This window comes from Schistosoma mansoni, chromosome 2, assembly GCF_000237925.1.
Source record: "Schistosoma mansoni strain Puerto Rico chromosome 2, complete genome".
Taxonomy (NCBI): Eukaryota; Metazoa; Platyhelminthes; class Trematoda; order Strigeidida; family Schistosomatidae; genus Schistosoma; species Schistosoma mansoni.
In genome coordinates this window covers 32,145,057-32,159,861 of record NC_031496.1, presented here as the reverse complement: position 1 = coordinate 32,159,861, position 14,805 = coordinate 32,145,057, and the positions used below count along the sequence as shown (strand labels likewise).

The 14,805-nt window shown below is 34.3% G+C and overlaps 1 protein-coding gene and 1 non-coding gene across 2 annotated transcripts in view; both read left to right on the top strand.

The window, feature by feature from the left end:
* Positions 1 to 5,523: 5,523 nt before the first annotated feature.
* The window catches only part of Smp_122750 (Jagged), a gene marked incomplete at both ends in the record, with an annotated part of 52,034 nt that continues 42,752 nt past the window's right edge, over positions 5,524 to 14,805 (top strand). Inside the window, 1 exon segment of the mRNA XM_018796394.1 lies at positions 5,524 to 5,706. Within this exon segment, the coding sequence (XP_018650611.1) occupies positions 5,524 to 5,706 (183 nt within the window).
* On the top strand, positions 12,175 to 12,246 carry Smp_tRNA_00907_Pseudo_CGA.1.1. Its single transcript has one exon. It is a non-coding gene (tRNA).

Genomic DNA, 14,805 nt, shown 5'->3' with positions numbered 1-14,805 from the left:
TGAATATGCAACTAGTGAAGTGATTTGTCTTTTTTTATTATTTCTTCTGTAAAAGAATTAGATATGCAATATAAGGACGGAAATTGTAACAAGCTGATACCATACAATACATTTAGTAAGTTTACTTAAATTATCACTCTATTGATACTAATGAATATGATAGATATAACCTGACATTCCTTACTCGAATTCATACTCACCAATACTTTCCACTAATCTTCAAATGTGTTTTCCAGAATATCTAATTGTTTTCCTTAGGTACACTGAACTCGTGTTTCCTCAATCATAAAATCACAGAACCGTTCATATCCTGTTGGTAACTAAGTTAAAATAATTAGATATAGAAATGCGACAAACCATGCATCACCTCCGATTGCAATGAAATTTGAAACGAATATTAACGCATGTAATATTCATGAAGGAATTATTTCATGTTACAGAACAAGTCTCGTCGAATGAATAAAAGGTGAAAGCATGGACTAAATATTCACAATGACTATGACAAATGAGTGGAGATATGGGGAAATGGCGAAAAGGAAAATGTGACTCTCCGTTATTCTTCCACAATCCATCTTGTCCTCATATATGCTGATTTTCACTACTTTGATGATCAAAACACGTTGAATGACTCCTTCAAATAAAGGATATTCATGGATGATTTCCTGACCCATTTTATTTTGTATTTCAGATGTGAAACGAATTAATGGGCAGATTTATTTAAAATACAATAATGTTAAGAAATTTTATTTCGAAATTTGTAAGATAAAACATTTGAATATTTTAAATTCATTTAATATTGCTTATTTGAATCTTCCCCTCGATGTGTAAGGACTGCAACTGGTCCATCTCAGCTTAATTTGAATATTTTGATTGTTTTATTGAATAACTATGTCATGTCCACATGTAATTCACTGAACAATGGTTATCCACAAACTGTGATACTATGTGAAGTGCCTACAGAAGCTTCAACCTGATGGTTTAATGAATGAACGTAATCAGAATGACACGGAAGCTTCAAATGAAATTGAACAGTTTGTTGGTACTAAACCGAGCTCGAACATTCTTAGTCAACGCATCCACCATATTTGTGATAGTTCTTCATTCAAACATCAAAGTTGAGATAAAAAGGTTGCGTTTTACGTTGCAGACCGATTCGATAGAACAAACTTAACTAACCGTCAAACAAAGTGCAAGTATTCAGCCAACACATCACTTTCACTTGAACATTGTTGAACTAGTAAAACATTTTGAACAATTGAATTCACCTAGTATTGTTTGTTTGGATCTTCCCATCGATGTGTTTAGGACTGCAACTGGTCAGTCTCTAATTGGCATATGTGCATACTGTGCCTATTGCCTCGATATACCTTAATTCACAAGCATGGTAAGCAGAGATGGATAGTGGCTAGCAGTGGAATCCAGGACGCGCGTTTCGTCCTAATTGGGACTCGTCAGCTGGATGTACCTGCATCTCAGAGTTGATGTTCACTCTGGGACTCGAGCCCAGTACCCTCGCTTCAAACGCCATCGCGTTATCCACTCGGCCACTGAGTCCTGATAGCCACTTGCTTGTGCGATGGGGTGAAGTTTGAATTCACCTAGTATTGTTTGTTTGGATCTTCCCATCGATGTGTTTAGGACTGCAACTGGTCAGTCTCTAATTTTGAACAATTGCCTATACAAACACCATATGTGACATAAACGGAAAATAACCACCGATTTATTTTCTTAGTCTTCTCATTATTGATGAGATAGATATTGAAGTAAATGAACATTCAGTCATTTGGTGATTTATTTCATTTATCTCAAATTACAGATAAGCATGGTTATCTATCAAAAATACTCGAAGTGATGAGTAAGTAACCTATTGAATCAAATATACTGACAATATTATGTAGTATGTGTTGTATGTTGTATGAAGACGACATATTGTGTGTGTTTGGATAATTGAAATACGCAAATTACAGTTACGTACAACTACACGTCGGTTCACTCGATTTAATACACAGTTGCTTTTGAATTGAAATATCTATTCAAATGGATATTTGAGATACAGTCTAAGGAAAAGTAGATTTGAATGAATGTTTACGATTGAAGTTGACACTCGATAACATGGTGATTTTCTGATCCATTACTCTAGTGGGATTTACAACATGTTTGATCAAATGAATACATACATGTTGATCAAGACTCATTAAACAGTGTTACTTTCGTCCAGTCGTTCACTTCCAATGTACACTTGTATGATTTATCATATTACTAATCATTCACATGTTTCTTTTTGAATTCCAGCTGACGATGGAAACTAAATGAATTTGAATTAGCGAACGCTGAACTGGACTTAACTCATTTCTCATTTACCCATATTGTTGTAATAATTAATGTACTGTCTAAATAATCAATGACAAATTTCTTCTTTCATTAACAATATTTACAGTTAATATTAACTAACTCTTATTTGTTTATGTTCAAAACATTGATGCTGTAAACGATTGTAATGTGTGAAATTAAATGCCTATCAATTGGTGTTCGAGTTCGAATATGGTTTACCCGCAATAAGAAGCGGACTAGTGGTTACTGAAAATGAGAACAGTATGAGGGATATGGTGAATATAACCATTGGACGACAGTCATTTATCAGAACGATAACTGATTTCTATAAATCACAATGTTAACTGCAACCTACTCATCTCATTCGACATTCTGAAACCAACTTCTCAAAGTGGAGTTCATGTGTAAATATGAACTAACATGTATCACTTCATTATGAGTATCTCAAAATTATTCATTTACTACAATTTAAACAAATCATCAACCAATTAGAACATTAGATATTGACTCAAACACTGTGTTGCTCATTTAAATGATTAACACCTCATCCAATACTATTTTCGAGGGGTTAGGATATTATTTAGAGCAGATGTACAAAACAAACGTCAACAACACAAAACGGAAACGAGTCGAGCTATCCCACTGCACAGCGATCCGGCTCACTGGGTTGGCATTTCTTCCACAAGCAGTTCGGAAGAATGCACGAACAAGCATTCAAATCACGTGCACATAGGCAATGCAAAAATCTCCTTGAAAAACGTCACTACATAGCACATTATGTGAGAACACGAACCAATTACAACCAAAGTCCTTCCAGATAAGAAACACAAACTGAAGGTAAAAGTGGGCTTTTTAGTCATGAAATAGAAAATGAGAATTTATGCAACTAAATTACAAATGTGAGAATTCCCCCCATGTAATTTCTTTACATCTAGCATCCTCAACATCCACTGAGCAACTGAGTTCAGTAAGCCAGCATTTCGCTCCACCAATCCAGTGTTTATATCACTGTCAGTTATGGTTCCAGTAAACTACAAACTGAATTTTGATCAGTGTTAGTTGCCGAACTGACATTCTATGAGCACTGTCATGATTTAATTATTGTGTCATTAGTTATTTCGAAATAATGGATTGTTCATACACATGGAACAAGTCACTGATTATCTGAACTCAGTGACTCATTGATAGCGTGTTATATACTTGAAGTGGGTGGTACTAGGTTCCAGTTCCAGTGTGGAAATCAAATGATATAAAAAGAAATAACTGAATTGATAGAAACAACAGTGACTGCTGTGACTTTGAACAACTTACCATACCACTGATATGAACAAACGGAGCTGAATAAGTCATTTGTGTGACTATGACACTTTTATGCTATTCCTGAGTTTGCATTATGTAAGAAGATATCGACAGTTTCTCTGAATAGCCTCTAATAACCAATACGATTATATAAATCAGTTGAATAATCAATGATCTCTACAAAATTTCAAAGAAATATGGATAGTCATTGATCATATATTTCTTCATCTTGATTGAACGATTCGCAGATTCGTTACCAATCCTAACATGTTTTCGCAATACTTCTAAAACATCATTGTGAAATAAAGTTCTGAGGACTAGTCAGTAGTTAAGTAGCTTAAGCATAAATCCTATCAAACTCCATAATCGAGTAATATTACAATTTATTAGTCTGATTCTCGTTACACGCTTGCCCAATTTATCTCCATCACTAAATAGTTAGTTTATTCCAGTGCTTTCAGATATTATCATCCCATTTATATATGTGATCATAAGCTATAATGTCTCATCATACTTTCTTGTATCCTTCACATCTTTAAGTTCTGAGTTATGTTTTAAATAAATTGAGTAGCCACGTTTCCCTACTATGATCCGTTTCTTCGCTGTTCATATCTTCATTAACAAAGTATATGTGATCAAAATCCTACTTGTACCTGACATCATTTATCCCTTTACCCAATAACATAAATAAAGCCAATGAAAATTAAAGAATTAGTATTAGTAGTTTCTTTACTGTTAGGTAGGTAGGTAAGATTCTGCAATGTATCATTTGTAACTTACGTACTCTGATGTATTTCTGTTATTCACTTTATATTACTGTCAAATATATTGTCAATATATTAGTAGCTCAAATAGCTATTTGTAATTTACATAGTAAAAATAAAATTTAGCATGTTTGTCCAACATCATCTTGATGATGATGATGATGATGATGATGATGATGATGATGATGATGATGATGATGATGATGATGATGATGATGATGATGGTGATGATGATGATGATGATGATGATGATGATGATGATGATGATGATGATGATGATGATGATGATGATGATGATGATGATGATGATGATGATGATGATGATGATGATGATGATGATGATGATTGGGAGTAAGTAGATAATCACCCACATGAAAAAAGGTTAGTAAATAATCTGAATTACAATAAGATCAAATCTGATGAAATCCTAATATGTTATTCAAATTATGCTCATAAATGCTAAATATTAAGTATATTGTTCATTACAACTTATTTATCAGAAGGAGTTTTGTGGAGATTTCAGTATTTTCATAATTGAAATCATGAGTCAATTGAAACTAGATCACCAAAGGAAAACCTGGAAGCACTGGATGGCCGTTTCGTCCTATTATGGGACTCCTTAACTTATTTATTATCTACATAATACAAATTGCGCCATATGGTCAAATTACAGCCAATCAAAATTCGACAAGATTTTTATTGGTCAATTTATTTAAACTTAAAGTAGTCAGTCCAAGGGGTGTGTGGCTCAATCTGATTGGATAAAAAAAATGAAAAAAGAATTCCTATTTAAGAGAGGCAAATCATATTCAACATTTTAGAAGTCATCACAACTGTTGTGGAATACTAATTATTTTCTCTTCAATCCATGGGACTTTATTATTTAATTTGTTGTTTCATTCAATATTTTATCATTTTAACAATTCACATTGAGGTGATCTGTTCAACAATAGAGTTAAGTCAGCAGCAGCAACAACAAGATCGTTTGACAACATTTTCATTAACATTTTTAGAATTTCATAATCATGCACATTGACGTATTGATGGTAGCTGTTGTGGTCGTCCTAGACAGTCATCTTCATCAACAACTATAAAAGTAGAAACAGAAGTATGCAAAGCAGAATGTGCAATGGAATTTCGTATCTGTATTGAACCTTACACAACAATCAACATATCATCAAATAGTACAAAAATTTATAATGGTCCTTGTATGTATGGTGAAGTATACACTGGTCACTGGGGTAATACAGATATTACATATGGTTTATTAGAAGCCAGTGTACACTCTATTGGAATTATGCATCCATGGCCGGTAAGTTAATGACTGGTTTATTGTAATATGGAGTTTTTTTAATGGATATTATGCAATATCTGGAAGGAATTGCAATGGTATTAAAATAATTCGAGAGCAACTGAAAATTAAAGATTATTGAAAAGAATTATGCAATGATTACTTCACAGTGTTCGAACCCATGTTTACACATAGAGAATGGAATTGAAGATATTTAAGTGATTCGAAAATCACAATAACCTGTATTCAGTGAGTTGCTTCAAATCACCGTTACAGTAAATTTATGATCTAACAAGCTGATCATTTTATGTCCTCAGTAATGTGTATCACATTTGAAACATCTTTCGACTCTTTCAGTTAAAATTTTAAAAAAATTCTTCAACCGAAACCCCTTTTGATTGAATTTTATTATAAAAAAATACTCAGTTGAGTGATTAATTTAACTAATCACACTTGATGATGCACAGTAACCATATCCATTTAAACTTCAAATTAGTGTTATGAATGAATAAAAAACTGACAGAACTCAGTGCGCGGGAGTAGACGAACCGAATAAATGAGTATTTATTATACACTGAAAATAAATCAAAACCGTCCGATTCCAATGAACCATTCTCAGTAGCCTTATTTACATAAATCGTGTGAATTACTTAATCCATAAACATAATTAGCATTATGACAGGTTTGAACTGTTACAAATCAACAAATGTAACTAATTCACTAAGCTACATGATTTACTCATTCTTAACACTTTCTCCTTATTAAGTAGTATTGTATATGGGTAGCTATTCAACTACTGATCAACTTGATTTGTTATTCAACTCATTCGTATTTTGCTTCTTAATGAATGGAATGAATGGAATCAAGTAGAAATTTATGTTCTGGATATTTAAGTCACATTTTTGTATCTGATTTGGTGCTTCAATCATTGACGCTCTCGGTTTTTACTATTTGGGACTTGTCAGCCGGATTTACCTGCATCACAGAGTTGGTGTTCACTCCGGACTTGAACCCAGTACCGCCCGCTTCAAACCGATCACGTTATCCACTTAGCTACTGAGTCCATTCAATTTAGATTTTATTTTATGATTAAGAGTTAAGTTTCAACTTGATTATTATACATAATCTATAGAGATAGGAATCCTTATACGATACGTATAACGCGATAATGTTTACTCTACGATAGGGAAAACTATCAGTTTTTTACTAAGATATAAACATTTCTACTACTTGTTATAAAACATACTTGAATTATGCTCATTCTTCTAGTCTCCATTGACTTATTACTCATTAAACTGTACTTTTACTAAAGTCTATTTTGTGTATACCTGTACTAGTAGTCAAATAAGAATTAGTGTTCATCTTTCAACGAATAGATCATTAACATGTAAACTAATCTACTCAATTTGATTTAGATAACGGATTCATAACAAAAAAATAATAATCATTCCATTGATCTAATTAATAGTTAAGTAATTGAATGTTTACTTGATAAGTGAATGGTATCCTGAATGTGAGTTGTTTCTGTGTTAAACTATTGTTAATCATTAACAAATATACAAAACGATTAACAGAGATTTTCATAGTTGAAATCACGAATCAATTGAAGCTAGACCACCATGGAAAAGCTGGAAGCATTGGACGGCTATTTCTTCCTATTATGGGAATCCTCAGCAGTGCGCATCCACGACCTCACCTCGTCAGATTCGAATCCAGGACCTACCAGTCTCGCGCCAGAGCGCTTAACAGAGATTTTTTTCTTAATTTTTATAAATTTTATTCAACTGTGTAAAATGTGTACAACTAAGTTATTCACTTACTGACTTAATTACGGCTGTCACCCCTCATATAGGAGAATTATTCTTACTTACTTACTTACTTACTTACTTACTTGCACCTGTTACACCTCGTGGAGGAGAATAGGCCGCTCACCAGCATTCTCCATCCAACTTTGTCCTAGACAATCCTTTCCAGTTAAAATTCATCCTTTTCATATCTGCTTCTATTTACCGGCGTAATGTGTTCTTTGGCCTTCCTATTTTCCACGTCCCTTCAGGATTTGAAGTTAGGGCTTGACTCATGATACAGTTTGGTGATTTCCTCAATGTATGCCCTATACACTTCCAACTTCTTTTCCTAATTTCCTCTTCATCTGGAAGCTGGTTTGTCAAAAAAAGGCAATCATTACCTTGATAGTATAATTCAAGTGTAACATTGTTTATTGAATTGATGAAAAATTTTAGAAAATGATAAAATAACGACTACAGTTGTTTATAATGTCTTCAATGCTTAGTACAAATACTATGTTTAACAATTTCCGTCACTGTACTATTCATTTGGTAATTGAATGTAGGAGTCAGTAAGTTAGTGTTAAATATTACAGTGTAACTGTCATCAAAGATGTCGTTTTAAGTGGATGGAGTTCTTCACAGTTGTCGGTAATGAACCAATCGATGTAGCGTATCTGAAATCTCAAAATGAAAAATTACAAATACGATAAGTGTTGGAGTTTGAAATGAAAACTTAAAGTAAAATCACATTGAAATTCATAAATCATTCACTGAATGGATAAAATAAATGGCCGAAAGTGTTAGATACGACATGCTTATTTAGCAATGAAAACGTTGGATGTTGGCCGGCTCAGCGGTCTATCGGTTAAATGCTCTGGAGCGAGATTGATAGGTCCTGAGTTCGAATCTCGCTCGAGAGGCGAGGTTGTGGATGCCCACTGCCGAGAAGTCCCATAATAGGACGAAACGTCCGTCCAGTGCTTCCAGGTTTTCCATGGTGGTCTAGCTTCAATTGACTCACGCTTTCAACTATGAAAATACTAAATTCTCCACAAAACCCCTACTAATCTATAATTCCATAAAAGTCATTCTAATCATTACATTGATTGATTGGTTGAATAGTCAAATGAGAACCAGACTATTATAGACAGTTGATTCACTATAACTTCTGGAGCTTTTCATTCATTGCACATGAACAAATCTACATACAACTGAATTCAAATTGTTCACAACTTGTTGTAAGTAAGTAGTCTTTAAACTAATGTTTAGAAATTAACTAGGCAGAAACAATCATCTAGAGTTTTATAATATTCAGTCATTGTCTAACTAATATCATTTAATGATAGATACAATTATCTTTCCCTCTCTCATTACTTTAGAAATAACTCTGTTCTACTTTTAAATAACGTACACATCCAACTTTTCTTACTTCCTAGTGAATTCTATCCACAATATATCTCCCTTTTCCTTTAGGATCATAAAACTTGCTCTTTGAAGGTAGATGACACACTTATGTAGACAGAATTTGAGTATAGATAGGTGTAAAATGTCTTCATTGTGTACAATTGAATAATAGAGTGATTAGTGCTGATGTTAAATACGAAGTATCAGAAGGACATAAGAAACTTACTGGTAAGGTTGTGAATCTTCACCAAACAAGGCGATGGAGAAATGTACTACGCGTGTCCAACCACCGCACACTTTGATGCACAATATTGGTTGAAATAGGAATAGATCAAAGAAAAATTAATGAAGGGTAAAATAAGATACAGCATCAACATAACAAGTTATTAACAAATGGATTGAGTTGTACAATCAGATATTAGACTATATGTTTAGATCTAACATGAGGATTTCGATTAATGATTAAAGACATTGGATGATCTGACTTAGAATCGATCACAATGGGGCACATCCATTCACAAATTATCCTTTCCTATTTCTTGAACATCAATGTTTAGTCTTTTCCACTATCATTAATTTCATCTTCACAAACATTAGATTGAATAGTGTTCAACTCTTGATTAATGAACAACTTTCAACAATTTTGATCTGCGATATTGTTCCATGATGTTAGTTTAATGTATGCTTACTGATAAGATAAAATAGAGATCACAGCACACTATATGTCATCTTGATCTTATGACCCGAATTCATCATATTCGCTCATCACTTCACTTCATTATCATTCTCTCATAGGAACCAAAAAATATTGTAAACTCATTCTCACATAAGAGTGTGGAAGGTTCCATTGACACAATAAATTCAGTTTTCTTCTTCCTACACATTCTCTCTCTCTCTCACTCTTATCTTTAATATTTATCAAACCAATATCCAACTACATTGAAAACTGATGTCTTAAATCATATTAATACGAAACTCTAACCTCAGTTTAAATATTTATCATTATGATATATGATATAATTTTCATATATACTTGAAATCATGAGTCAATTGAAGCTAGAATACCATACAAAACCTGGAAGCACTGGACAACCGTTTCGTCCTATTGTGTCACTCCTCAACAGTACGCATCCCTGACCTCGCATAGCGAGCGAGATTCGGACTCCGGACCTACCAGTCTCGCGCCAGAACACTTAACAGATAGACCACTGAGACGACCAGCATCCCATGGTGTTTGTGTTTAACTTCAACCAATCCACGAATTTGAGCAACTATTCACCAATTGTCTTCAGTGAGTGCCTATCTCATAACAGACGTGGTTTGAACTGCACTGGTCACTGCTTCTCACTAGAACTCCTAGATTTACCTCTCGAAGTCAGTCACTAGTGTTCACATGATTATTATTATTGTCCGAAGGGGGTTTTGTGGAGATTTAGTATTCTCTTGTAATAGAATATTCCTATTCTTAATTTTATCGAAAATATCTATAAAATCAATATCTCTTCATTTTGGTGAAGTAGTAAATTGTATAATCAATTCTCCTTCTCTCTCTATTTCTCCCTCTTTGTGTCTTTCTTGTTCTGATGTGAATTACCATCTGGTCAGTTAATGTTGTTGTTGTTGTTGTTATCGTTGCTGTCATGTTTATTTTTTTTCCCATTTGATTATTTTACATAGGGATTATTACATTCGATTTGATTAAATTCTATTCAACTCATTGAATCCAAATTTTCTATGAATATGTGTTATGTTATGTGCTCATTAGAAACATGAATATCTATAATCATCTTATAGAAACAATAAATTACTCCTTCTGAAGGATACATGTCTTATACATTCTATATTTAACTCGCTTAAATTATATATATATATGGATAATAACTTGGTTTTAAATGTAGGAATAGTAGTTTCTATGATGTGAGAATAAACAGAAATGAGAAGAGATAGTATGTTTACAAAATAAAATTATACACAAACATAAACATACACTCAACCATCCATCCATCCACCCACCCCTAGCCCCCACCCCCACACACATACAAGTAGAGTTAAATAAATAGATGGGAACGTGAGAATAAAACAAATGACAATAACACCTGTTACTGATATCTACTACTACTACTACTGTGGTGTTGTCTACTTATATCTATATAAGTAGTATATGGTGTGGGTCAGACATAGAATGTATTTTGGCAGAAGACCGGTGAGGAAAGAACTGAAATGAAGCGCAATCGTCTGGAAAATGCATGAGCAATGGAATTAGAGAAGAAACAGTGAAGATTGAAACAATTGCTTGTTAATTTGCAAATTGACTGTTCATTGTTTGGTAATCAGAATTTACTGAGATAGTCTGTAATCTTTGCTTAAATATATTCGATTGTCCCCAACTAGTGTTTTGTTCACTACACTACTACTACTACTACTACTATTAATTATTCAGTATTTTATTAATAATGCACTATTTCTTTACTTTTTCTTACTCTTTCTCCCTCCCTCCTTCGCTCTCTCCCTTTCTCTCTTTCTCTCAAAAAAATTATCACAATTAATCGATAATTCTAATCGATATTTAGATTGAAAAAAACTTTAGAAATCACTTTTTCTGTTATTTAACACAGAATAATTCTCTTAGTTTCATTTATTATTCATCATAACAACTAAAGGGGAGGGAGGTAACAGGCGTAAGTAAGTAGGTAAGTAGAAATAACAAATAAGTAAACTTTTTTTTAATAATGTTTATGTCATATTTCTTCTGAAAGTATGTACATTTATATAAGTGTGTACATATGTGTACGTGTGTGCATGTGGATCAAAGCAAAAATGTGTATGTATTGAGTGCATGAATAAATGAATAGAATAACGACTAAAATGTATATTCCCTTATCATATTAATTATTCAATAATGGGAAAGAAACATCATATTTATTATGCTAAATAATAAAAAATGAAGTTTGAGATCATGAGTCAATTGAAGCTAGACTACCATGGAAAACCTGGAAGCACTGGACGGCCGTTTCGTCCTATTATGGGACTCCTCAGCAGTGCGCGTCCACGAACCCACTCTCGCGGGATTCGAACCCAGGACCTACCAGTTTCTCCACAAAACCCCTTCTGATAATAATCAGGTGCTCACTAGTGACTGACTCCTTGAGGTATTTCCTGGAGTTCTAGTGAGAAGCAGTAACCGGTGGAGTTCAACCAGGTCTGTTGTGAGATAGGAACTCACTGATGACATTGGTGAATGGTTGCTCAATTTCGTGAATCAGTTGAAGTTAGAAATTAACACCTTTGGATGCCAGCTCAGTGGTCTATCGGTTAAGGGCTTCGGCTCGAAACTGGTAGGTCCTGGGTTCGAATCCCGCGAGAGTGGGTTCGTGGATGCGCACTGCTGAGGAGTCCCATAATAGGACGAAACGGCCGTCCAGTGCTTCCAGGTTTCCGATGGTAGTCTAGCTTCAATTGACTCATGATCTCAACTCTATAAAAATACTAAAATCTCCACAAAACCCCTTCTAATCAATAGAATAGTTTAAAATGTATCAATGAAATGAAACTATGAAAGAAAGATATTCAGAGTAAATTAAAAGTTAGACTACAATGGAAAACCTGAAAGTACTGGATGTGTGTTTCACCTCACTCTGAGACTTCTTAACAGTACTCATCCGCATTCCCTTTCTCACGATCCGAATTTGGAACCTATCGATCTGGTGCGCGAACACTTAACCTCTAGACCACTGAGCTAGCTGGCATCCTATGGTGTTAATGTTTTACTTCAACCAATCCATGAAATTAGGCCATCGTCTAACATTGTCTTCAGTGAGTTACTATTTCACAGCAGACCCAGTTGAACTCCACTGGTTCTACGTTGTGACTGACTGACTGACTGAACTCCACTAGTTATGGCTTTTCACAAGAACTCCAGGAAATACCTCTTAGAGATAATCACTAGTGAGTCCCATACTAGGATGAAACGGCCATGCAGTGCTTCAAGGTTTTCCATGATGGTCTAGCTTTGAATGACTTATGAATTCAACCAATGAATTCAAAAAAATATTACTTCACACGATATTTAACTAATTAGTAATGAGTACGTTCCATGTGTTTATTTTGAATTGAATAAAGAAGAAAATGTTTGAGTTAGTTGTGATATGCTTGATGGTATTACGAGTTCACCTTACTCAGTAAACGGAATGAAGATCAAAGACAGTGACACGACAGGCTATTCTAATTCGTTGTATCCAGCCCTGCTAACTAGAACAAGAAGTCTTGATGAGGCATAGAGAATGTATTCTACAAGCACCCATAAAATATGAGGTCACTAAGCACTCAAATCAAGCTTATTTATACAATGATAGAAACGTCCTTGGAAGAGTCACAAAATGGAGTACTAAAAAAACACGTCAACTAATGACAGTCAAGGAATTCCGAGTGAGAAATGTAATCTGTAGGTCAAGTTAGCGTCTCCTGACCTCAAAAACATAAACTTCAAATTTTCGGAATAAAATGACAAAATTAGGACTTTTTCCAAATGAGTTCTGGGGATCTAACGTCCTCAACAAGTTGTTTACAGTTAACATTCTTGATGGAAATCAAATTCTTTCCCAATCCATTCTACTTTAAACATTCCATGACATAGTGATTGAATTATACTCTTTTCTTCTGTTTAGTAATATTCAATTATGGGAAGTAACTTTTATTGTCCATAAAGTTTTCTAGGGAGGTTGAATCTTACCGCTGTTAATGTGAGAAACTTTAATTGATTTGTCTCTATTAGCATGTGACCATCCTATGTGGATTACTTCGACATAGTCATTAAGTCAAGAGCATATCAAGTAGAATTGAATAGTAGCTAACAATGAAACCCAGAAAGCTCGTTCCATTGGGTTGAGATAATCTGATTTGAGAAGAACGAATGAAGATATTTTATGGCTTGAGATCTTAGAGGAGAAAAGAGTAAATACATTTGAGCAATTACGGGTGATTCTTGGTCGTGTCATCTAATGTCTCCAAACACTGATCACGATAATATCGACCAACCCCAGTCAAGTACTCTTCATGCACCAATAGTGCTCAAACAGACAGTCGATGAGTTCAATCGACTGATGTCACATTTTTATTTAGCTGTCGTTAGCTTCTTTCCTACCTAATCCTACACCAACAAACGTCTCACATCAAGGTAGATGGTGGTGAACTAAACGTAATACATATCCTAACTACCTTCGTCGATGGAGATTCATCACTTAATCAATCAATTTACCATCTTTACTTAGTAATGCAAAACTAGCTTCATTGTTACTTACTCACTACTCCCAGTAACCTGATGATGAGTGTTTATCTTAATTCAAAAGCTCCTGTCAACTATCTCCATCCATTAAAAACAACTTAGTTTTAATTCACTTAGTATTGTTTGTTTGAATCTTCCTATTGATGTTTGGGACTGCAACTGATCAGTCTCTAATTAGCATATGTGCATACTGTGCGTATTGCCTCGATATAGCCCTAATTCACAAGCATTGTAGGCAAAGATGGATAGTAGCTAGCAATGGAATCCAGGACGCACGTTTCATCCTACTTCGGACTCGTCAGCTGGATGTACCTGCATCTGAGAGTCGATGTTCACTCTAGGACTCGAACTCAGTAACTTTCGCCTTAAACGCCATTGCGTTATTCACTCAGCTACTGAGTCCTGATAGCCACCTGCTTGTTCAGTGGGGTGAAGTTTAAATTCAATTAGTATTGTTTGTTTGAATCTTCCCATTGATGTTTAAGACTGAAACTGGTTAATTTCAGAGTGAGCATCAACTCTCAGATGCAGGCACATCCAGCTGACGAGTCCCAATTAGGACGAAACGTGAGTCCTGGATTCCACTGCTAGTTACTATCCATCTTTGCTTACAAAACTTAATTCTAAATTAATATATATATATAT